Genomic DNA, 25,935 nt, shown 5'->3' with positions numbered 1-25,935 from the left:
TGGCCACTGGACATAACCTACCACCAACATCTTCATTTTGAAAACTCCTGGATAACCCTTAGATTAGATTAGATTAGATTAGATTAGATTAGATTAAATTACTTACAGTGTGGAAACAGGCCCTTCAGCCCAACAAGTCCACATCGACCCACCACACCGTAACCCACCCAGACCCATTCCCCTATATTTACCCCTTCACCTAACACTGTGGGCAATTTAGCATGGCCAATTCACCTAACCTGCACATTTTTTGGATTGTGGGAGGAAACCGGAGCACCCGGAGGAAACCCACGCAGACACAGGGAGAATGTGCAAACTCCACACAGTCAGTCGCCTGAGGCGGGAATTGAACCTGGGTCTCTGGCGCTGTGAGGCAACAGTGCTAACCACTGTGCCACCGTGCCGCCCTCATGGAGTTCAGCCAGTATCAAGCAGTGATGTTTGCTTGGGACAATCACTCTTGCTTCCGATAATAATATGCTGTACTCTACTATGATTTGGTCTCTTGGGATCATTAAAAGATTTCAGTTCTGATTGTAGTTTCCCCAATCACCACCACCAGTTGTTTCAGTTTTGCCAGGATCAGATCCTTTTGCATCCAAAGTCTGATATTGTCAGCTGTGAATAGACATGTGTCCAGAAAATTTAAAACCATTACAGACTGTTCCAGTGGCGGTACCACTGATGGTGTGTCTGCCAACAGGAGACAGCTCAATGCATCCACATTTGCTACTTGGCCTTCCTGGATGATGTTCCAACTTGTAATTATATGCATTGAGAATTTGAGCCTTCTACTGAATTCTGCCAGAACTGTGGATGGCACTACCTTATCATCCTTAGGTAGACCTAGGAAGGGTTTGTGGCGTGTTGTTGTTACAAAGTTACATTCGTAAAGGTATTGGTGGCACTTCCTGACTCCAAATGTGCTCGCCAAGCCTGCCTTCTCTCTCTGGGCATCTTTACACTCTGCTGGGTGTTCCACTCCATTGGGCCATCTATGTGCTAATACTATGCCAATGCCATACAGGGAGCATCGTATGTTGATACCAGATCTCGCTTGGGATCATAATGTGCCAACAACTTAGAGAATGATCGCTGTTTCTTCACTTCTCCGAAAGCTATAGCTTGGCTACATGAACGTTTCCAAGGTTAATGCTTTTTTAAGAGTTGATGCAAAGGTGCCAGGATAGATGCCATGTTATGCATGGACTTTCTATAATAATTCACCATTCCAAGGAAAGTACTAAGCTCGAGTACAGACTGGGAGCCAGGGCACCTTTGATCATCTTCACTTTATCTTCTGATCTTGTCAACTATGTAGCTCAAGTAAGTGTTTTGGGGTACCTGAAACACTCATTATTTCCCTTCTGAGGTGTATGCCCACCTGGGAGAAACATTTAAGGATGAAGTCTGAGTTGTCTCAGTGCTCCTTATTGGTGTTCCCCATTATTAACACATCATCTAGATAAATGGCGACGTGGAATAGACCTTGTAAAATGTTCCCCATCATGCGCTAAAAAATTGCACAGGCTGACGATACCTCAAATGGCAATCTTGTATAATGGTACGAACACTTTTGTGTATTAATTGTAGCATACTCTGGGAATCATCATCTAACTGCAAGCATGCATAGCTCATGTCCAGCTTCAGGAAGGACAGACCTCTGCCAGCTTTGTGTATAAATCCTCTGTGAAGGATTAGCTAATTGGTCAGCTGCAAAAAGTGATTTACCGTTTGTTTAAAATCCCCACAAAGGCAGCCGACGCATCATGCTTCGTAATTGGTATGACCAGTGTTGCCCATTACACATGCTGGACTAATTGGATTCCTTCACTTTCCAGTCTTCTGGTTTCAGCCTCTACTTTTGCCTGTAAGGCAAATGACACTGGGTGGCCCTTCCAGAATCATGGGGTTACTTCCTGGTCAAGATGCAAGGTAACTTGGCTCCTTTGAAAGTCCCTAGACCAGCCATTTTCTAATCGAACTATGTTGAGTAAGTCCTGGTGAATCGTTCTCAACCAGTTTCACCCCATCAATCTTGGGCCTGAGCCTTTCACTACAATCGGTGGCAAATGAACCAGTTGGTCTCATAAGAGACCAGAATCAAAGTTGTACCCGTAATATGTCAAGGTTCCCCAGTATTGGTTCTCAGTCTAGCCAACGTCTTGTGTTAACTTAAATGTTGGGATCCAGAGTGAATTTTGTTAACGACTGGTTCTGCAATGACTGAAACGGCCACACCAGTATCAACCGCCATTAGAACCAGGTTGACCAGAACATTTAACCAGATGTTTATTTCGAATAGTTCTGATTTGGGTTTTTGTTAAGCCATTTAATTGTTCCAAACCAGATGTAGGTGAGTATTCCATGGTGCGCACACTCCTGGATACAGGCTATAAGTTTTCTTACTCAGTTTAGGTCTAATGGGACTCGTTTACTGTGTCTTGTCTACATTTCGGCAGCAACTACAATAGCTTGCCATCCCAGATCCTGAAGAACGTTTTAACTATTTCACCAAAGCTTGGCTTTGTTATGAGGCTTTGCTGCGTACTGACCTAGAGTCCCTCTGTTCAGGATCTGCCCTGAATTAAGCTATGCAATTGTCTTCATTCAAGTGATGTTCCCCAAACTCAGTCAGCCTGGCGAGGGTGTACACTTCCATTGGAATGTCCTGCACCTCATGTTTTATCTGATTTATTCTTCCTGGCTGCTGGCAATGTTTCAGGAGGGTGCAAGGGAGAAAGTGACTGCTCAGATGGAAGGGATGTCTTGATATAATCACCATATGATTTATATGGGCAGTGCCATATTTATAACAAGCTGCTACTGCACCCATTATTTCAGTCAGATGTGGAAGTGCAGCTTCTTACTGTCCTGACAAGTGATGGCTAGAACTTTGACTGTCAATGCAGAATTCAGAGCAATGAGACACTAGATTGTGGGTGACCCGTCCACCTCATCATATTTTTGTGCCAGCCTGTAAGACCATGTTGGGTAGTATGAAAATAGATGCAGCCAGGTAAGAAGCAATAATCTTTTTGCATACTGTCAGACTATTGGTCAGTCTGCGAAACTCATTTTTTTCTTATTCTCCGCAAGATAGTATGGAAGCATTTAACTGTAACCTCATCAAAGACACTTTCAAACCGAATTTAAATTTAGTTGATGTTCTGGATTTTATTCGATCTAACATGATCCTGCACATAGATGCATTTGGTCTTAATTCTATCAGTTTAAGCAGGGATAACTTGATTAGGGAAAGAAGATAAGATTCTGTCTTTATTTTACAGTTTTGTATTACTACTTAAGAGTACTTTGGTTTACTGTTCAGTCACCTGTTGTGTTGCGTGTTGAAGCAAACAGTCTCTGTATTGTACAAGATAATGCTGCTAGTCTCCTTTTTTGAGCATTGCAACTTTGAAATATTAACTTTATTAAACCTTGCTGCTTTTCTGTAGCATTTTCTCTCTCAAAGTCTCACATGCAAAATTCCATCCTAATGCTTCTGTTTCTCTAATTTGTTCCAGTCCTATAATTCCCTACCACCTGCACACAGGTTTGGTAGTCCTATGAAAGAGAAGGTTTGAAATATTACATACATTGTGATAGATTTATTTCTCTTCCCACCAGATGGCAGAAAGCGTATAATGTAGGGAAATGTGTAAAAGTAATTTGAAACTTCTTAATCTCCAAAGAAACTTGGGTACATTCTTATAAGGAAGCTTTGAGGAAGGCAAATAATATGTGAACTTTTAGTGCTGAGACCAAGGTTTGTGAAAATTGTACAGGATTTTAGTAAGACCATATCTGGAATGCTGTGTGCAGTTTTGGTCTCCACATTTTCAAAACGATATGCTTGCATTGAAAGCAGTGTTGCACAGGTTTCCTAAATTGGTCCATGGGGTGAAAGAGATTGCTTGTTGTTTTTGATTAAAGGTTGAGTAAATTGGGCCTGTACTTTCTGGAGTTTGAAAAATAAAAGTCGATCTCATTGAGAAATGCAAAATTTTCAAGAGGTTTTGTGGAATAGAGCTAAGAAACTGCTTTCACTGATCGAGGGTGGGGGGAATGGTATCCAAACATGGGGCAACATCATGGTGTCTGAAAATTTCAGAAAAGTTACTTCACTGTCTGGAATTCTCAGCCCTCATGGTTGTGGCTGTTAATAAATTGTATTTGAGTAAATTTAAGAATAGCGTACGGCAAAGTTTTGGTGTTTGGGTGATTCAAGGGATATGGAAAGTAGGCAGAAAGATGAAATAAAGTTCAAGGTCAGCCAGTACATTTGTACTGAGAGTGCGATTTTAAATAATCTTAGTGTGAGGTTTCTTAAAATTGCAGTTGGACTGATCAAGATGCATATAAAATCTCTTATCTCTGGCTAGTTTGGGAAGAGCGGGAGTACAGGACCTGACTCAGTGGTTTACTGGCAGATAAATTACCACTTGCATAATTCCAATGCAATGAAGTGATTGGTGTATACTGTTCACTTCACTGCTTAGGGCAATAAACTACTTGTGTTATAACAAAAATGGAAATTGTTGGAGCAACTTAACCAGTCTGGCAGCCAACTCTAATGAAGTGTCACTGGACTCTCCTTTTTCTCTACAGATGCTGCCAGATCTCCTGAATTTCTCCAATTTCTGTCTTTGTTTCAGATTTCTAGCATTCACAGTTCTTTGTATTATTTCATTGTATTAAAGCTTGTTAATATCAGGCTTTGTGTTGTTTTTATTACCTTTAAGTTTTGAAGGTATCAATCTTAATATCTTTATTAGTAACAAGGTATGGAATCTTTTAATGTAGCAATTCAGGTTTTGCATTCTATAAGTATCCTTTTAAAAACTTGCTTGAATGTGCTGCAGTGAATTTCAGATCTAGCCTGCCATCATTAGTTTCATAGATATTTCTAACTGTTCAGAGATGTTATTACAGCCATCTGGAGCAGATGAGACTTTAACCAGGCCTCTTGGTCCAGCGATAGGGATACTGTCACTGCACCACTAGTGCCCCACAATCATTGTCTTTATACATTTCAATAATTTTTTTAAAAGTACCGAGCATAATTAGATTCAAGACAGTTAACAAGACTGACCATAGTGAGACTTTGACCTCTTTGGATTGTCAATTGTATGAAGGAGTATGGATGTGGGTTGATGTGGTTTAAAAGCATAAGAATGTCTCACTGACTCTCAAAAAGCAACAGCTGTAGTTTTCTTGAAGCTGTTGCCAGTTTCTCTAAAGATTTACAGCATAGCAATCTAGAGGGCAAAGGTATCACATTATCACCAGTATGAATAATGTTTTGCAGGTGAGTCAGATAAGATCAGTAAGATCAGCTTGCTTTTAAATGATGTACAAATTCCTAAAATTGTATGTGACAAGCAATTTTAAAAATTCAATTATAACGCCTGAAGCACATCAGCCTCTGTCTTTTTGATTACTTAAGTTCGTTGACACATTTTTCTATTATATTGATTGCCTAGTATCCCATTGGTGTGCAGATTGTGAAAATAGTCTCATGGCTTGACAAATATATACAGTATTCTTGTTTCATATTTTAAAAATTCTGTTGATTCCCTCTTACAGGGATTGGAGCTATCTGCTGTTTTCTTGTTTTAGTCTTTTTGGTTTTGCCTTGCCCATTAATACATTACAACAGTTTTAAGCTGCAGTTGTCTTTCTCCACCGCAATCACTAAGATTTCTTTCTTCCCCTTAGCAGCTCTTTTTATCTTTTTAGTTTATCCTTTTACCTTGCAATAACTTTTAGTTTTGTCTGTTGAAATTGCATTCTTTGTTCTTTGAAACTATGATTTGATTCTGGAGATCTCTTGATGATTGAGATTTATTTGTGTCTTGTACATGAGAAGATGTTCAGTGACTTAAGAGTGTTTGAATCTGTAAATTTTGTAGCGTTAGACTTGTTGCCATCTATAGCTATTTCTTCAAAGCTTTTTATGAACAAATAGTTTTAAACACAAGTCCTTTTTGGTGACTTCGACATTCGACATCCGTCAGAACGTAACAAGTACCGTTAGCTTAACTATGTTAAAACAAAACACCATGTTTGCCATGTATTAAGGAAAAGTATTTTAACAGTATTTAATCTAGATAGCAGTAATGTTTGTAAAACTAAATTATTCTGGTTACCTTTTCCAATCCATACATGTCTATTTTTAGGAACAGAATATGGCTGTGACTGGTGGTCTCGCATGGTGGAATGACTTCATTGTTTTAGCCTGTTATAATTTGGTCGACCAACAGGAAGAGGTAAGTGAAGAACCCTTATCCGGCATGCCCAGGTTTAAATACAATTGTAAATTGCAATAAAAAACAGAAAATTGATTTTGTAAAGTTATATTTTCTAATCCTTGAGTCAAAAAATATTGTCTAATTTAGTGTAGACAGAGTAAAAGTGCTGGAAATTCTCATGAAAAAGGAGACCAACTTTGAACCAAAAAGTAGGGGGTAAACTTATCCACAAGTAATATTTTTTGAGGGTTAGAATCTACCCTCTTTCATATCTCACTACTTAAGTTTTTAAGTTGCTATGTCAACTGATCACAGAGTTGTCAAATAGGAAAATGTTCACAAGCCTCGAGGATCCATTCGCGCAAAGTTGTAAGCATTTCTGTTTTCTCTTTTGTTGAATGTCTTCCCTCCACTAATCTTCCAGATATTCCACTTTTTCCGAAGGCTATCCTTCAATGGTTTGTTTAAAGAGGCATCTAAAGGTTGAACAAGACTAGTTAGACTGCTGGGAATTAATACAATATCGTATTTTTGCAATCCAGCTTCAACAATATCTTCAATAAGATGTGATCTGCACATGTCCCAGATACACTATTCACAATGCAAAACCATTCTGAAGATATCCAAGTCACATCCTTGGTTCTGCTTCTCTCTCCAAAAATGGTATCAGAGTTTCTCCAGCATTCTCTGTTGTAATGCCTCATCGCAGCACCAAACACTGCTATTCTTGGAGTTGTCACAAAAACTAGATTTTATAAAAGTGTACAAGTTTCCCCAAACTGGACCCAGGTCGGCAGAACTCAGGGACCAAATTAATAGATTGTAGCTGCATGTAATGATTTATGAACCATGAATATTTTTAACTATAACTTAAAACTCTTACCTCCCCATCCCCCAATTCAATTGCTCCTTCACACACAGATGGGCACAAAAAAATGGATGATATGGACAGAATGGAAAGGTAGCTGAATGGTCCCTGTTTATAGGCTTTGCTGCAATGATCCTTTTGGCCTGTCAGGACTTGCTCCTCCATCTTCCTTCTCTGGTACTTTCACTCGCTTGCAGGAGGCACAGAGGGATTGGTTCAGAACTAAAAAAGTCTCTGATTTATTGGTTCAAAGCAACAGCTTACAGCAACTGGTGGAAGGAAATAAATTGGCATTCTTCAAATTACATTTCCTTTAACTCCATAGAGAAAGACATTGACTCACTTTCTAGAGGTCTGATGGCTTCTGACCAAACGTGCACACCCACATGAAAGCTAATCGCATTTATTGGCAGGCAGAAGGCTTTTGTGATCAACAACTCATCATCATTTCACAGACTAATGAATTACTTTTTGCTGGCCTCATTTGCAGAAGCTTGTCCATGCTGCTTAAGGAAACAATAATGTAAACAACATTTTTACCAAGAGACAGATAACTTGTTTTTAAAAAGTGCATTAATCCTTTCCACAGTTCTTGGCTTTAAAACAATCCTTTTCATTTTTCAATCCACAATTCGAAATATAAAAGAAAGTGTTTTGTTGCTCTTTTAGACTATCCACAATCTGTGTTAACGGTTTGGGTGAAGTCCAGTTGTAGTATATCCAAAATTTGCTGATAACAAAACTGGTTGAGAATGTAGTGTGAAGAAGATGTAAGGAGGCTTCAAGGGGACTTGGACAGGCTAAATTTATAGGCTAGAACATGGCATTTGTATTATTATATAAATATGTCTAAAGATATTCATACTGCCCAAGAAAGGTACTGATGGATTGGGGGGTACAGGTGTCTAAAGAGACCTGGATATTCATGAGTTCCCAAAAGCTAGCATGTATTTCAAGTAATTAGAAAAGCAAATGGTGACTGTTTTCCAAGGAGGATCTAAATCACGGGGTCACTTCGGGTAACCTTTATTGCAATTTTATTTTCAGTACAGCTTGATTTTCTCCAGAGCATTAAGGCACACACAAGTTTTGTAATGTCTTAACCTATACAGTTTAGATTTAGCATGCACACTCCTTTGTTTACTATTTGTCAGCAGCGCTGAGTTATCTCTTCGTAATTGGATCTTTGGTACAGCATCATATGCAGTTCAAGATTTGGAAATGCCGGTGTTGGACTGGGGTGTACAAAGTTAAAAATCACACAACACCAGGTTATAGTCTAACAGGTTTAGTTGGTAGCCCACTAGCTTTCGGATCGCCGCTCCTTCATCACAGCCACCTGATGAAGGAGCAGTGCTCCGAAAGCTAGTGTGTTTCCAGTTAAACCTGTTGGACTATAACCTGATGTTGTGTGATTGTTAACCTTATGCAATTCAAGTTTGCCTCAGCAATTTACTTGAAACAGTTTGACTGTTGATAGTCCTTAACCTGAATGAAGTATTGCTGCACTCAGCAACTTATTTCATGGTGTTTCCCATGCTATCACCTCCCTTCCTGAGGCTTTTCATAATGTATATACAAGTACGTTCCTATCCAGACATCTGCCAGCTGCACCGTGCCAACTGCGAGATAATGAGGATTGCAGATGCTGTCAATAAAATATGATGCTGGAAAAAGCACAGCAGGTCAGACAGCGTCCAAGGAGCAGGAGGGTCAATATTTTGGGCAGGACCCTTCTTCAGGACTGGAAAGGGGGCTGAGAAATAAGTAGAGGGAGTGGAGTGGGGTTGGGATGGCAATAGGTGATGCAGAATAGTGATAGGTCGGTGGGGAGGATGGAGCCGATAGGTGTGAAGGAAGATGGATAGGTAGGTCAGGTCAAGAGGCTGGTGCTGGATTGGATCTGGGATGAGGTGGGATGATTTGGAAACTGGTGACTTCAGTGTTGAGGCTGTGTGGTTATAGGCTCCCAAGGCAGAAGATGCAGTGTTCTTCCTTGTGGATGTCCATGTTTGGGCAGTGGAGGAGGCTCAGAATCGACATGTCATCGAGGGAGTCGGGGTGATGGGGGGAGGTGGTGATGGATGGCCACTGGAAGGTAGGGTTGGTTGGTGCTTATGGACCAGAAATGTTCCCTCACCTGTTTCCCGAGCTTGTGCTCGGGGTACTCCATGTTAATTGCCAATTAATTGGATACTTACCTATCACTTTAGAATATTTTAAATTCCTTATTAACCTCATTGCAGCAAGTACAAAAGAATATTGATTTTTGATAATTGTTATCAGTTCCAACAAAGTTATGTGGTTTGCTTACAAGTTGTGTCTTACCATATTTGCTAGGCATCCCTATCTTTACCCTTGGGTACCTTATGTGTTCAGACATTGGAATGTAGGTTGAATGTTCATTTCTCCCTGTAATGATATGGAGTTGGTGTGGGGGGGGGAGTGGAGCGGCTTTTATTGTCTGAGACTGGTTTGCTATCATAATTTTTATTTGAATCTTTTTCTGACGTGCTTTTGGTGATCAGTGAATCTATAACTACTTCAGAATCAATATCTATGATTATCTGAAGAATCTTAACTCTTAGTATTGTAACAGATTGTTTTAGTAATTCATTAGTGTAAAATGTTATCTGTGTCGTATGCGTAAATAACTGCGGCTGCACATTTTATCTCCGTTTAGTAACCTTGAATCTATGGGGCTACTACATTTCTACTTGTGAAGATTACATTAGCAGATATTTTTCCCAAGCACTCTTAACAACTGTCAGCCATGTTCTGCATTAGCCATGGGCAGCTGTTGGTCATTATCTGTTGCTTAGTCTTGGCATCCCTCACAGTGACCTTTGCTGAGGAATTTGAGTACACATGTGAAGATAGCTTCTGCAATTGCAAAGCTCCTTGATCAGACCACACCAGGAATAGTGTGTACAGTTTTGGTCTCCTTATCTAAGGAGTGACGTACTTGCTATAAAACAAGACTTCTAAACATGGGAATTGGAACCTTTAGTGGGGTCACAACCACTACAGCAGCACTGGCTGCTTATGAGCTTTAACTGACAGTGGTAGCTTCCCTACCTCTGGGCCAGAGACCCCTACCTAGCTATATGTATAACAGCTCCTCTTTCCTACTAACAGCACCCCCTTTTCTCTCAGACAATTTTCAAGCCTCAAACAGGGCCCCAAATGGGAAAGGCTTGGGAAGCACTGCCATTGAACAGAGGTTCACCAGACTATACCCTGGGATGTTGGGATTGTTTTATGAGAGATTGAGCTAGTATCAATACCCGCAGCTATTATGGCTAGCTCTAAGTCATTGTCTCCTTTTAGGCTTTTGGATAAGATGTTAAGCTGGATCCAGTCAGCTTTTTTGGATGCATATGAAAGATCCCATGCCATAATTGCAAAGGAGCACACAGGAGTTATCCCTGGCAACCGAGCTAACACTCATCTTTCGACCATCATCACCGATAAATCTGTTTGTGCTTGCTGTACCTGAGTTGTCTGTGCTTTGAATTGTGGTTATTGTTGCAATATAAGCAATGTAAATGCAAATCTGCCTGCTCTTTTGAAGGCCAGGGTTTTGTTTTCATAGATCTACAAAATTAAATGATGTCAGTATTTCAGCTTCCAGCTCCCCCCATGGATCTGTTTGAACTAATGTGAGAGACAAAGGGTACAGGAGAATCTCTCAATTTTAACGAATACAAGGGGCTTGGAAGGTGAAGCTGGCTATCACTGTCAGTCGATATAGGAGTTGAGCAGAAAGCCCATGACTAGTTAATTATCCATGGTCTGAGAACTGAGCTTTCAACAAGAACTTGACAGTTGATCATCCAATTGTACTTCACGAAGAACTACAGAATGTGTCACTAACTAAGCCAGCATTTATTTCCGATCCTATTTGCACTCCAAAGTAATGCTGAATCACCGTTTTGCATTACCAGAATCTGTGTGTTGGGAGAGAAGTTCCAGGATTTTGACTCAGCAATAATAAAGGAATGATGACTTGGTTCTACCAATTCTAGATGATGTGTGGCTTGGAGGGGAACTTGCACACAGTAGTGTTCTCATTCATCTTTTTCTCTGGTCCTTTTAGATGTTAGAGGTCACACGTTTGAAAGGTGCTGTTGTAGTGTATCTTTAACGTGGTATACCCTGCTGCTAATGTGCATTGGTGGAAGAGTGATTGAGTGTTGAAAGTGATGGATGGGGTGCTATTCAAATCGGCAGTTATTCCAGATTAGCATTGAACGACTTGTTTTGTTGGACCTGTATTCATTTGGGCAAGTGGAGAGTCCTCCATCATGTCCCTGTATTGTGCTCTTTAGATGATAGGCAGATATTGGAAAATTAGGAGGTATGTGCCCTGAATTCCCAGTCTCTGACCTACTCTTGCATTCGCATTTGTTTAAAAAGTTGCTTCTGGTCAATGGTAATTCGCCCCGCTGTTGCCAGTGGAAGATTCAACACTGATAATGCCATTGAATGTCAAGGGCAAATGGTGAATACCAGGAACTTGTGAGGTGTCTAGGTTACTTGCCAGTGATCAGCTCAAACTTGGATACCATCCAGGTCTTGCTGCATAGGGACGTAGACTGCTTCAGTATCTGATAATGATGCTGAACACTGGATAATAATCAGTGAGCATCCTCACTTTTGACCTTATGATGGAGGGAAAAGCATTGAAGCAAATGATTGTTGGGCCTAGGACGCTACCATGAGGAATTCCTGCAATGATGTCCCAGGGTTGAGATGCTTGACCTTTACAATAACTATAGCCATCTTCCTTCTTTTTATTTTCCTAGTCTCCAAATAAATAAACTTAACTAGTTTCATTACTTGTAGCTTGAAATACTGCAAATTAATGTCTGCACTGTTGACATCTCTCTTTTTAAAATGCATATTGTAAGGACTACATACATTTTATTTGGAAATATAAGCAAAAACATGGATGTTAGGACTGCTGCAAGCAAATAATCAAAGCAAAACAAAAGCAGAATAGTATGGTATCCATAAAAGCATGTGAATCATGGAAGAAGCTGGATTTGAGGCTTTTGTCAGATTAACTCGCCTTTAGGTTGCAAAATAAATTGCTCAGCAACAACATTGGGCTTGGTTTTCAGTAGCCCCTTGCCATCGACCTAAGATGAGAGAGCAGTTGTTTCAGACCTTCAGGTGCCTGCAACAAGCTAGATCCTTCCCTCCCTCTCTGAGTGGGGAAAAGAAATAATGCTTGAAGACTCTGCAAAGAAAAAAATCACTAGGTCCAGCTGCCCAGATACCAAATTGAAATTAGCCACAGTTGACAGCAATGTGATCTCATCATTAAAACTCCTAACTCTGAGAAAGTCAGCTTATTTTCGCCCATTTTGGTTTGAACTCTTGATCCACAGACTTTGTTGTTTCTGGGATATATTTTCCACCCACTCTGTTGTTGCAAAATTGTCTGTCTTGTCTCTTCCATTTATGAACTGTTGTGTGTGTTGCACATTCTTGGTTCCCTTCACTCAGCTTTGACACACAGGACAGACCCATATGGTGGCTTACTGGTGAGCACTGCTGCCTCTCAGCCTCCAACTCCAACCTTGGGCAACTGAGAATGTGGAGTTTGTATGTCCTCCTCAGTGTGTGTGTGTGTGGGTCTCCTCCAGTTGCTCCAGTTTTCTCCCATAGTCCAAAAATGTGCAGGTTGGTTGGATTGGCCATACTAAATTGCGTCGTAGTATCCAGGAATGTGCAGGCTGAGTGGGTTGGCCATGGCAGATGTAGGGTTGTGGGGATGGGGCGGTGTGACTTGAGTCTGGTCAGGATGTTTTTGGAGGATCGGTGCTGACTTGGAACATGAATAGACTCTTTCTGGACTGAGGGACTCCATGAATCTGAGATGGGTGTCAACTCCCCGAATCCAACTGACAAAGAACCCTTTGTTCATCTGTCCACTGCGTCATGCTTTAAGGATCAGTATTTTTAACATTTTTCACATACCCATTAACTATCCTTGATCTCTCAATGAGCAGTTTCCTCACAGGACAGGCCTTGGATTATTTTTCCATGTTTGAGAGGTGCCGGAAGACTGGAGGTTGGCTAACGTTGTGCCACTATTTAAGCAAGTTGGTAAGGAAAAGCCAGGGAACTATAGACCGATAAGCCAGATATCGGTGGTGGGCAGGTTGTTGGAATCTCGAGGGACAAGATGTATATGTATTTGGAAAGCTAAGGACTGATTAGGGATAGTCATTGTGCATGGGAAATCATATCTCACAAACATGATTGAGTTTTTTTGAAAAAGTAACAAAGCGGATTGGTGAGGTTAGAGAGATGGATGTGATCTATATGGAATTCAGTAAGATGTTTGAAAACGTTCCTCATGGTAGACTAGTTAGCAAAGTTAGATCACATGGAATACAGGGACATTAGCTATTTGGATGCAGAACTGGCTCGAAGGTCGAAGACAGACGGCAGTGGTGGAGGGTTACATTTCAGACTGGAGACCTGTGACCAGTGGTGTGCCACAAGGATCGGTGTTGGGTCCACTGCTTTTTTGCCATTTATGTAAATGATTTGGATGTGAATGTAGAAGGTATGGTTAGTAAGTTTGCAGATGACACCAAAATTAAAGGTGTAATGGATAGCAAAGAAGATTAGCTCAGAGTACAACAAGATCTTGATCAGATGGGCTAGTGGGCCGTGGAGTGACAGGTGGAATTCAATTTAGATAAGTTTGAAGTGTTGCATTTTGGAAAGGCAAATCAGGACAGGAGTTATACACTTAATGGTAAGGTCCTGGGGAGTGTTGCTGAACAAAGAGACCTTGGAGTGCAGGTTCATCGTTCCTTGAAAGTGGTGTCGCAGATAGACAGGATAGTGAAGAAGGCGTTTCATATGCTTGCCTTTATTGCTCAATTGCATTGAGTATAGAAGTTGGCAGGTCATGTTGCAGCTGTACAGTACATTGATGGCAGACAATTCTGGTCTCTTCCCCAAAATAAGAAGGATATTGTGAAACTTGAAAGGGTTCAGAAAAGGTTTACGAGGATGTTGCTAGGGTTGGAGGGTTTGAGCTGTAGGGAGAGGCTGAATAGGCTGGGGCTATTTTCCGTGGAGACTGAGAGGTGGCCTTGTCAAGGTTTATAAAATTATCAGGCACATATATAGGATAAATAGGTAAAAAGGGCAGGCTCTCTGCCTGTATTCCTGATGAAGAGCTTTTGCCTGAAATGTCGATTTTACTGCTCCTCGGATGCTGCCTGAACTGCTGTGCTTTTCCAGCACCACTCTAATCTATAGGATAAATAGGCAAAGTCTTTTTATTCCGGGGTAGGAGAGTCCAAAGCTACAGGGCACAGGTTGAAGATGAGAGGGGCAAGATATAAAAAGGGCAGTCTTTTCACTCGGAGGGTGGTTCGTGTATGGAATGAGCTGCCAGAGGAAGTGGTGGAGGCTGGTACATTTACAATATTTAAAAGGCATCTGGATGGGTATGTGAATGGGAAGGGTTTAGAGGGATATGGGCCAAATGCTGGCAAATGGGACCAGACTTAGATAGGATGTCTGGTTGGCATGAACAAGTTGAACCGATGAATCTGTTTCCGTGCTGATGACTTTATAAAGGATATATGGTTTAAGTTTGTGTTTTAGTTTTCCTATTTTTTTTTAAACTTGGTGTCAGTTTCATTTGTCTTAGATAGTAGTCAAAATCGTACATTAACCATCCTCGTGATTAAGTTGGTCACATTTCACACTTCTGACTCATAGAATAGTGGGACTTGATTGAGCATGCACATTCCATCAAAAATGATCAAAAATTATTTTTTTTCCCCTAAGACTATTGGATGAAACTATTATTACTCGTAGACATCAGTGATAAATGATCTAACAATTTTAAAGGCTGGTTTGAGTAAATGTGCCCTTCTGCATGGCAACCAAAAAAATGCCTTGGTGAACACTTTGCTAACTTACAAAGCTTGTAGGTTGGTCAAATGAGTTGCTGATGGCAATTTGATATGAGTGTTCTGTGTGCAAAGTTTATTATCCTTAGAATTGATGTTGAAATTTCATCCAAGTGTTGTTAAAATTTTGATATCCACTCTCTTTTTTCTTTTATAAACCAGCTACGACTTTATCTCCGGTCTTCCAACCTTGACAATGTTTTTGCTCATATTACCAAAGTGCAATCAGAGACTTTGCTCATAAATGTCTTCAAGGACATGGTGATTTTGTTTAGAGTGGACTGCTCTATCTGCTTATACAGTATTGATCGAAAAGATGATGGGTGAGTAGTCTCCCAAGTTCTGGTGTTTAATGCTGTTCTCGAAAGTTAGGTAAAACCAAGCATGTGAACTATTGAAACATTGGTTTGTGGTTGGAACAGTCACACTGTTGTGACATAACCAGGTATTACACTCCCTGTATTCAGTTTAGGCAATCCTTTTAAAGGGATTTTAATTTAATTGCTTTCAAACTATGTTTAATCATAGTCTAGCATTACAAATTTACATAATGTTTGAACAAATGCAGCTGCTGGTAGCCAATCCTGTCAGGAGCTGTGTAACCAGAAAGTAAAAATCTACCTCAACTATATTTTAAACATTATTTTACAGTACAAAATTGATTAGTCAAGAAATTACATTTTGCCTCAATTATTCGATTAGATTAGATTACTTACAGTGTGGAAACAGGCCCTTCGGCCCAACAAGTCCACACCGACCCTCTGAAGAGCAACCCACCCAGACCCATTCCCCTACATTTACCCCTTTACCTAACACGATGGGCAATTTAGCATGGCCAATTCACCTAACCTGCACATTTTTGGACTGTGGGAGGAAACCGGAGCACCTGAAGGAAATCCACGAAGACACGGGGAGAATGTGCAAGCTCCACACAGACAGTTGCCTGAGGTGAGAATTGAACCCAGGTCTCTGGCACTGTGAGGCAGCAGTGCTAACCACTGTGCCACCATGCTGTCTAAATTATGTTTGGAACTGTCTTCACAAAAGGCTGTGGATGCTTGAGAGAAACCTTTGCCAAGCAAAGGTATTAAAGGGGATGGAACAAAGGCCAGTATATGGAGTTCGGCTGCAGATCAATTATAATTTCAAGGGACAAGGGACTGAATGGCCAACTGGCACTCCCGTGTTTCTGCGATTTGAAGTACATCAAGTAAAGCTTTTCACTGTACATTAAAACATTCAAAGACAAAGGGTCATCTTTCATTCTGGTTTCCTTCAGTTATATATGACCTTGTGGGTACTCCATCACAATGAGTGGTGAAATGGGCTCAATGAGCAGAATGGTCTACTAAGTTCATGGGTTTTTTTTGAAAACCCAATGAGAACTTTTTCTATTTACAGGTTTTGTATCTGAGCCTGAGTGGGTAGCATTTTACTGATCTTTTGGCTAACATATTCCTTTAACTATGAAATCATTGCTAGAAAACATATTTCCTAAAATATACAGAACTTCTATACTCTAGATCCTTTGAGAGTAGTTCAAGAAGCTATTTTACTATTTGCAAACAATGGAAATACATTTGATGAAAAATGTCAATGGTACATTAGAGTGTAGTCTTCTAAAGACTAAGGCATAATGTTTGATAGGGAATTTCCTGTATCCCCTCACTGTTGCTGATTATAGGTGAAATAAAAGCAAATATCTTTTACCAAATGCGAGCAAGTTTTTCATTGACTATGTATGAAGAAATTAAGCCATTTAGGAGTATGGTTTTTAAAGTTGGAAAGATTTACAGTTTTTAATCTGATTTTTATTTTTTCTTAAACTTTAGTCCTAATCCCACTGCCAGTGTTCAAGTTCTTCAGGAGGTATCCATGTCACGTTACATCCCACACCCTTCACTCGTGGTATCAATAACTTTGACCTCTGTGAGAACAGAGACAGGCATCACCTTGAAAATGCCACAGCAGGTACCAGATGAAATGTATGCAATTCTGCTGCCAATATTTTGTGTGATTATTAATAAAGGTCGACTTTTCAGTCTCATGTTAATTCCTTTATTTTACAGTAAAGTACAGGATAGTCCAAGATATGCAATTGGGATTAAATTGTTTCTTAAATGCTAGAGTTTGCATTTGGATTACTAATATTTGGGTTGAATCAGTAGCCATTGAAATAAGGGGAGGCGAACCCTAGTGGTATTTTTGCTGGACTATTAATCCAGTGACACAGACAATGGCTGGGGACTGAGGTTCAAATCCTGCAATGGAAGATGGTGGAATAAAAATGTCTGAAATTAAGAATCTACTAATGACCATGAAACCATTGTTGATTGTCAGAAAAACTCATCTGATTCACTAATGTCCATCGGAGAAGGAAATCTGCCATCCTTACCTGGTCCTGAAGAAGGGTTACACCCAAAACATCGACTTCTCCATCACCTGATGCTGCTTGCCCTGCTGTGTTCTTCCAGCCTCCTGTCTGTCTATTTTGGATTCCAGCACCTGCAGTTTTTTTGTCTCTAATCTTCATCTGGTCTGACCAACATATGACTCTAGATCCACAGTAATGTGGTTGATTCTCGTTTGCCCACTGAAATGGCCGAGCAAGCCATTCAGTTGTACCACAAAAGACAATGGCAAAAGCAGCCCTGTCAACTGTGTAAAGTCTTCCTCACTAACATCTGGGGTCTCGTGCAAAATTGGGAGAGCTGTCTCAGACTAGACAAGCAACAGCCTAACAGAGTCATACTCTCAGAATCATACCTTACAGACAATGTCCCAGACATCACCATCCCTGGATATGTTCTGTCTCAGCAGCAAGACAGACCCAGCAGAGATTGTGGCATAGTGGTAAACAGTCAGGAAGGTGTCGTTCTGGGAGTCCTCAACATTGATTCTGGACACCATGAAGTCTTGTGGCTTTAGGTTAAACATGGACAACAAAACTTCATGTTGATTGGCACGTACTGTTCTTCCTCAGCTGATGAACCCATCCATGTTGAACAACACTTGGAGAAAGCACTGAGAGTAGCAAGGGCACAAAATGTATTCTGGGTGGGGATTTTCAATGTCCTCCACCAAGAGTGGCTCAGCAGCAGTACTACTGATCAAGCTGGTCGGGTCCTAAAAGACTTGGTTGCTTGACTGGGTCTGCGGCAAGTAGTGAGAGAATCAAAAAGAGGGAAAAATATACTTGACCTTATCCTTACGAATGTGCCAACTGCAGATGCACCTGTCCATGACAGTATTGGTAAGAGTGGCCACCGCACAGTCCTTGTGGAGACAAAGTCCCACCTTCACATTGAGAAGAGCCTCCATCATGTAGTGCCATTATCACCATGCTAAAAGGGATAGACTTTGAAAAGATCTAGCAACTCTGACATCCATGAGGCGCTGCTGTTAGCAGAATTGTACTCCAGCACAATCTGTAGCCTCATGACCCAGCATATCCCCCACAACCATTACCATCAAACCAGGCGATCAACCATGGTTCAACAGAGTGCAAGAGGACATGCCAGGAGCAGCACTAGACATAGTGAAAATGAGATGTCAATCTGGTGAAGCCGCCAAACAGGACTACTTGCATGTCAAACAACAAAAGCAGCAAGAAATGAACAGAGCTAAGTCCTCCCACATTCAGCAAGATCAGATCTAAATTCTGCAGTCCTGCTGTAACCATTTGGGAATGATGGTGGACGACTAAACAATTCATTGGAGCAGCAGGCTCCACAAATATCCCCATCCTCAATGATGGAGCAGCCAAGCACATCAGTGCAAAAGATAAGGCTGAAGCTTTTGCAGCAATCTTCAGCCAGATGTGCCAAGTGGATGATCTACCTCCGTCTCTTCCAGTGGCCTCCATAATTGTAGATACCAGTCTTCAGCCAATTCAATTCACTTCGTGTGATATCACAAAGCAGTTGGAGACACTGAATACAGCAAAGAATAAGGGTCCTGACAATATTCCAAAATAATACTCAAGACTTGCTCCAAAACCTGCCACTCCCCTAGCCAAACTGTTCCAGTGCAGTTAAAACATTGGCATCTACCTGACAAAATGGAAAATTGCCCAAGTGTGTCCTTATGCAAAAAGCAGGACAAATCCAACTGGGCCAGTTACTGCCCCTTCAATCTACTAGTGCTATCGAGCAGTGTCTGCTCAGTGACGCCCAGTTTGGATTCCTCCAAGACCACTCAGTTCCTGACCTCATTCCAGCCTTAGGTCGAGCATAGACAAAAGCTGAATTTCAGAGGTGAGATGAGACCGATAGCCTTTGACATCAAAGCTGCGTTTGGGCAAGTGTATCACAGAGTCCTAGCAAAAGTGGAATCAGTGGGTGTTGGGGGCAAACCGTCCGGTGGTTAGAGTCATTCCTGACACAAAGTAAGATGATCGTGGTTGTTGGAAGTCAGACATCTCATCTCCAGGATATCGCGTCCTCATGATCGCGTCCTGGGCCCAACAATCTTCAGCTGCTTCATCAATGACCACCTTCCATTGTAAGGTCAGAAGTGGGAATGTTTGCCGATGATTGTATGATGTTCAGCACCATTTGCGACTCCTCAGACATTGAAGCAGCCAGTGTCCAAATGCAACAAGATCTGGACAATATCAAGGCTTGGGTTAACAAGTGGCAAGTAACATTAATACCACACAAATGCCAGGCTATAACCATCTAACCACTGTCCTTTGACATTCAATGGTGTTGCCATCACTAAATGCTCTCTCCCCCCTCCCATTATCCAACATTTTGGAAGTTATCATTGATCAGAAACTGGACTCGGCACATAAATGCAATGGCTACAAAAGCAAGGACAAAGGCTAGGAATTCTGTGGCGAGTAACACACCTCCTGACTCACCAAAGCCTACAAGGCACAAATTAGGAGTGTGATGGAATACTTGCGACTTGCCTGGATGAGTGCAGCCCCAACAACATTGCAGAAGAATGACAAAGCGGCCTGCATGATGGGCACTGCATCCACAAGCGTCCACTCCCTCCACCACTGACGCTCAATAGCAACAGTGTATACTATCTGCAAGATACACCGCAGTAATTCACCAAACATCCTCAGACATCACCTTCTAAACCCATGACCACATACATCTCAAAGGACAAGGACAGCAGATATATGGAAACACCACCACCTTCAAGTTTCCCCCCAAACCATTCATTGGCCTGATGTGGACATATATTGCCGTTCCTTCACTGTTTCTGGGTCAAAATCCTGGAATTCTCTCCCTAATGGCATTGTGAGTCAACCCACAGCAGGTGGTCTGTAGCTGTTCAAGCTGATCCTCAGCATCACCTTCTCAAGGGCAACTAAAGATGAGCAATAAATGATGACCAGCTACTGACGCCCACATCCCACAAAATGAATAATCTTTTTAAAAGTGCTCTTTTGTTAACAGCTCCTAAAATAATTATGTTCTATATAATGTAGGCCATCCAATTTGTTAGTAGAGTGGAACACTTAAGTGTCCGCTCTAATGAAGACCTCCCAAATGAATGAATGAAAGAAATTGATGGCAAGCAAAACTTATCAAATTACTTTTTACTTTTGATTTCTTTGCCTTTCCCCATCCAGCTGTCTCCTCAACACCAGCCTCTCAGGAAATTTGGTGCTTTCACATCAACTGATCAACCAAACTATTTGCTATTTTCAACTTAGTCCTGCACCTCATCACACTTGTATGTGACTATATGTCGACTTATAAAGTAGGCAGCAGTTCTGAGCTCAGCAAATAATTGCTGGAGTCAATTGTATACTGTTTTTGACATCTGTTTCTATAGTTGGAGACTAATAATTGGTAATGAGCGAAGGCTGTTGCAATGTTTCCTAAAGTCTGATGCGCTGGAGAACAGTGAGCTGGCGAGTCAGTTGTTTGTAAGCCTGTGCTGGCTCTGAAGTACTTTTGAATAATTTTATTGATCAAATATTTGGATGATGCACATATAATTAAATTGCCATTGCATACAAAAACATAAATCGTTTCCTTTCATTAAAAGGAAGGGTGATGTGGATATTGAATAGTCCAATGTTAAATGTTTTCCCTTTTAAGTTTTAAAACCACAAGGATCCTGAGCCCTCTTGACCTTGCATTTTTGTAGTACCTGATAATCTGCTGATTAGCTCCATAATTCTAAAAGTAATAAAGGGAGATTTCAGTGTATTTCCTCGTGGCTCAAGGTCACCAATTCTCTGGTTCTAATTTAGAACAGCTAAGCTAATACAAGAGTAAAACTTAGTGATTTTTTTTTATTTTGTTTCCCTCCATATCTCCCCCACACACAGTTGCTAAAATGGCTGCTCCCACAATGAAACTAACTGTCTAAACCATACAAAGGATTAATGAGAATATCTGAGGCATGAGTAATTATACAGGACATTTCATTTTAACTGTGATGATGCAGGAATTCTGTATACTGACCTTGATCTCCACATCAGAGGTTTAAAGTCTAATAAAGAAAATTGCCATTGTTTAAGTATTCCTTCTCTGCACTATTTGGCGAAGTTTAATTCCTTCAAAATAGGTTATAGTCTTCAAATTGTCTCCAACCTATTCTACATGGAAACTGGTGACCCGAATGAGCTGTTAGAGGAAGTGGTGGAGGCTGGTACAATTGCAACATTTAAGAGGCATTTGGATGAATATATGAATAAGAAGGGTTTGGAGGGATATGAGCCGGGTGCTGGCAAGTGGGACTAGATTGGGTTGAGATATCTGGTCAGCATGGACGGGTTGGACCGAGGGGTCTGTTTCCATGCTGTACATCTTTGACTCTATGACTCTATATAAGTCTATGATAATGTTACTGAATAGTCTTTACTTTCTCTCCCTACCCCAGGCCTGTGCTGCAGAGAGCATTATGCTCAATTTAGCAGGTCAGCTTATCATGCTACAAAGGGATCGATCAGGTCCTCAGGTACGAGAGAAGGACAGCGTTTCCAAACAAAAGAAGCTTGTAAGTAAATGCACCAGAATAATTACTAAGCAGCTCGTGTGAAAAACAACAGTATGAGTGCTTTTAAAATATTTTGGAATGATGTTAGAATAGATATTGCTTTAAATGATCAACTAGCTTTTCATTTAGTCCTTTCTCAAGACGAGCATTTTGTTTTGTCATTTAGCTCCCTTTCTGTGCTCCGGTGGTGCTTGCCCAGTGTGTTGAAAACGTATGGACCACCTGTCGATCTAACAAACAGAAGCGTCATTTGCTGGAAGCTCTCTGGCTTAATTGTGGAGAAGCAGGGATGAAAGTCTGGCTCCCTCTTTTTCCTAGAGACAATCGCAAGCCACATTCCTTTCTTTCCAGACGGATCATGTTGCCTTTCCAGATCAATATCTATCCCCTGGCTGTCCTATTCGAGGATGCCTTGGTCCTTGGTGCAGTGAACGAAACTGTACTGTATGACAACTTATACACACGCAACAATGAAAAAGAACCTTTGGAAGTCCTATTCCCTTTCTGTACTGTTGAGAGGACCTCCCAAATCTACCTCCATCATATTCTTCGCCAGCTCCTGGTCAGAAACCTTGGTGAACAGGCTTTGCTTCTAGCTCAGTCTTGTGTCACATTACCATACTTTCCTCATGTACTGGAACTGATGCTTCATGAAGTATTGGAAGAAGAAGCTACCTCCCGGGAACCTATTCCTGATCCTCTGCTTCCAACTGTGGCAAAGTTCATCACTGAATTTCCTCTTTTTCTCCAGACAGTAGTTCACTGTGCTAGAAAGACTGAATATGCCTTGTGGAATTATTTGTTTGCTGCTGTAGGCAACCCAAAAGATTTGTTTGAAGAGTGTCTGTTGGCACAAGATTTGGACACTGCTGCATCTTATCTCATCATCTTGCAGGTAAGAAGTTGACACATTAAATCAACCACTAAACTTCATAGAAAAACACCCATCAAAACATTTGTTATGATTTGTAGTGGAAGTTTGTTATGAAACAAATCAAAATCAAGTCTTGAATGTATAGCAGCACGTACGATGGAGTGAGTCAGACGGTTGCAATCCAAGTACTTGTACAAATTAAATGTTGTTTTGGAATGGCAACAACGTGTAGTAAGGCAACAGTAAATTATAATGGGTCCTGCTTTGTAAACTTTGATTCTAAACCTCTGTAGGACAGAAATTTATTTACAACGACATGGCCATAGGCATAGATTGATTAATGAAATAAAGATCAGCATCCTCTTTCATGCTACGTAATAACAAATTGGGAATTGTATGTTCCCTTTCATCCTGGATTATGGTTTGTTCTCATACAACGACATGTGCAATTGAAGTTGAAACGTGTCTTTTTTCCTGCAACTTATTTAGTTGATGCCTTCACTGCTTAAAAAAACAGTTGGACAATATTGATTTTAAGTTTCCTTTCCCAGGAACAGCAGTAGCTAGCCACTGTGCTTTTATTGAATGTATTGCACCTTTCTTTTTTCCCCATGTATCCTAGCTTCAATAAGCAAGTCTGATTTGACAAAGACAAAGAACATTGCAGCACAGGAACAGGCTCTTCGGCCCTTCCAGCCTGTGCCGATCCAGATCCGCTTATTTTCTAAGGTCGGTTATCCCTTTGCTCCCTGTCCATTCATGTATCTGTCTAGATACGTCTTAAATGACGCTATCATTCCTGCCCCTATCACCTCCACTGGCAATGTGCTCCAGGCACCCACCACCCTCCTGCATAAAGAACTTTCCACAAGCATCTCCCCTAAACTTTACCCCTCTCACTTTGAACTCGTGACCCCTAGTAATTCAGTCCTCCACTCTAGCAAAACGTTTCTTCTTATCCACCCTGTCTACACCTGTCATGATTTTGTAGGGCTCAATCAGGACCCCCCTCAACCTCTTCCATTCCAATGAAAATAATCCAAATCTACTCAAACTAATCTAATTCAAACTCTGTGCTGGGTCCTCTTCTTTTTGTCATTTATGTAAATGATTTGGATGCAAGCATAAGAGTTGCAGTTAGTAAGTTTGCAGATGACACCAAAATTGGAGGTGTAATGGACAGCGAAGAGGGTTACCTCAGATTACAACAGGATCTGGACCAGGTGGCCAATGGGCTGAGAAGTGGCAGATGGAGTTTAATTCAAATAAATGCAAGGTGCTGCATTTTGGGAAAGCAAATCTTAGCAGGACTTATATACTTAATGGTAAGGTCCTAGGGAGTGTTGCTGAACAAAGAGACCTTGGAGTGCAGGTTCATAGCTCCTTGAAAGTGGAGTCGCAGGTAGATAGGATAGTGAAGAAGGCATTTGGTATGTTTTCCTTTATTGGTCAGAGTATTGAGTACAGGAATTGGGAGGTAATGTTGAAGCTGTACAGGACATTGGTTAGGCTATTGTTGGAATATTGCGTGCAGTTCTGGTCTCCTTCCTATCAGAAAGATGATGTGAAACTTGAAAGGGTTCAGAAAAGGTTTACAAGAATATTTCCAAGGTTGGAGGATTTGAGCTACAGGGAGAGGCTGAACAGACTGGGGCTGTTTTCCCTGGTGCGTTGGAGGCTGAGGGGTGACTTTATAGAGGTTTACAAAATTATGAGGGGCATGGATAGGGTAAATATGCTAAGTCTTTTCCCTGGGGTCGGGGAGTCCAGAACTAGAGGGCATAGGTTTAGGGTGAGAGTGAAAGATATAAAAGAGACCTGCGGTGCAAATTTTTCACACAGAGGGTAGTACTTGTGTGGAATGAGCTACAACTGCAACATTTAAGAGGCATTTGGATGGGTATATGAATAGGAAGGGTTTGGGTGCTGGCAGGTGGGACTAGATTGGGTTGGGATATCTGGTCAGCATGGACGGGTTGGACTGAAGGGTCTGTTTCCATGCTGTACATTCCTATGACTCTATGACTCTCCTCATAGCTAGCACCCTCCATACAAGGTGACATCCTGGTGAATCTCCTCTGCACCTTCTCCATAGCATCCGCATCCTTTTGATAATGTGGCGACCAGAAATGTATGCGTTATTCCAAATGTGCCTAAACCAAAGTCCTATACAACTGTATCATGACCTGTCAAGTCTTGTGCTCAATACCCTGTCCGATGAATGAACAACGTTTGTAAATACATCTCTACAATTGCCAGGATACAGTAATGATATTTGTAGGGAACGCAGATTTAAGCCATGTAGGCCTATAGAACTCCATTAGTATTTGCTGTTGAAACGAATTATAGAAGATTCTTGTGCCCGTCAGTTGAAAAATTGGTGCAATTGAAGAAGAGTAGGGTGTGTGTATGATGGGGAAAGAAATAAAGGCAAGTTTTACAAACTGGACCCATTAACCTAAGTATTGAATTAGTGGCAAATCCTATGGCACAATTCAAAGAATATTTATTTTCTTGTTTTATCACACCTTGTGTTTACCTCTATCTGCAATCTTTCAGTACACTTAGTACCATCCCATTGATGTAGTTTATCAGGCGCAACAGCTCCAAAAGCCAACTTCTTGTCTATGGTCTTTGAGAGGAACATTGTAACTGCTTTCTGGGGTTAACAAGTTTCTTCAGTTTGACTGTAAAGCCATCTTTAAACGTCAGAACAGTAGGTTATTAAAGAAAAACTGGAAGAATGTCATTTGATCTTGGAATGAGTTGCAATGAAGCTTTCTACTTTATTTTCCCCTTGTCATTTCCTAAAATCTCAACTGTTATGATACAGAAGGAGAAAGTGAGGTCTGCAGATGCTGGAGATCAGAGCTGAAAAGTGTTGCTGGAAAAGCGCAGCAGGTCAGGCAGCATCCAGGGAACAGGAGAATCGACGTTTCGGGCATAAACCCTTCTTCAGGAATGAGGAAAGTTTGTCCAGCAGGCTAAGATAAAAGGTAGGGAGGAGGGACTTGGGGG

The 25,935-nt window shown here is 41.1% G+C and overlaps 1 protein-coding gene across 1 annotated transcript in view; it reads left to right on the top strand.

Moving 5' to 3' along the window:
• Positions 1-25,935, top strand: part of ric1 (RIC1 homolog, RAB6A GEF complex partner 1) — a 212,414-nt gene that overhangs the window by 152,553 nt on the left and 33,926 nt on the right. Inside the window, exons 15-19 of the mRNA XM_043715245.1 lie at positions 6,183-6,272; positions 15,237-15,397; positions 16,907-17,045; positions 21,927-22,043; positions 22,210-22,938. Coding sequence (XP_043571180.1) covers positions 6,183-6,272; positions 15,237-15,397; positions 16,907-17,045; positions 21,927-22,043; positions 22,210-22,938 — 1,236 coding nt within the window. The remainder of the gene's footprint in view (positions 1-6,182; positions 6,273-15,236; positions 15,398-16,906; positions 17,046-21,926; positions 22,044-22,209; positions 22,939-25,935) is intronic.

This window comes from Chiloscyllium plagiosum, chromosome 2 (assembly GCF_004010195.1).
Source record: "Chiloscyllium plagiosum isolate BGI_BamShark_2017 chromosome 2, ASM401019v2, whole genome shotgun sequence".
NCBI lineage: Eukaryota > Metazoa > Chordata > Chondrichthyes > Orectolobiformes > Hemiscylliidae > Chiloscyllium > Chiloscyllium plagiosum.
The sequence above is the reverse complement of the archived record's forward strand: the minus strand, read 5'-3'. Positions and strand labels throughout refer to the sequence as shown.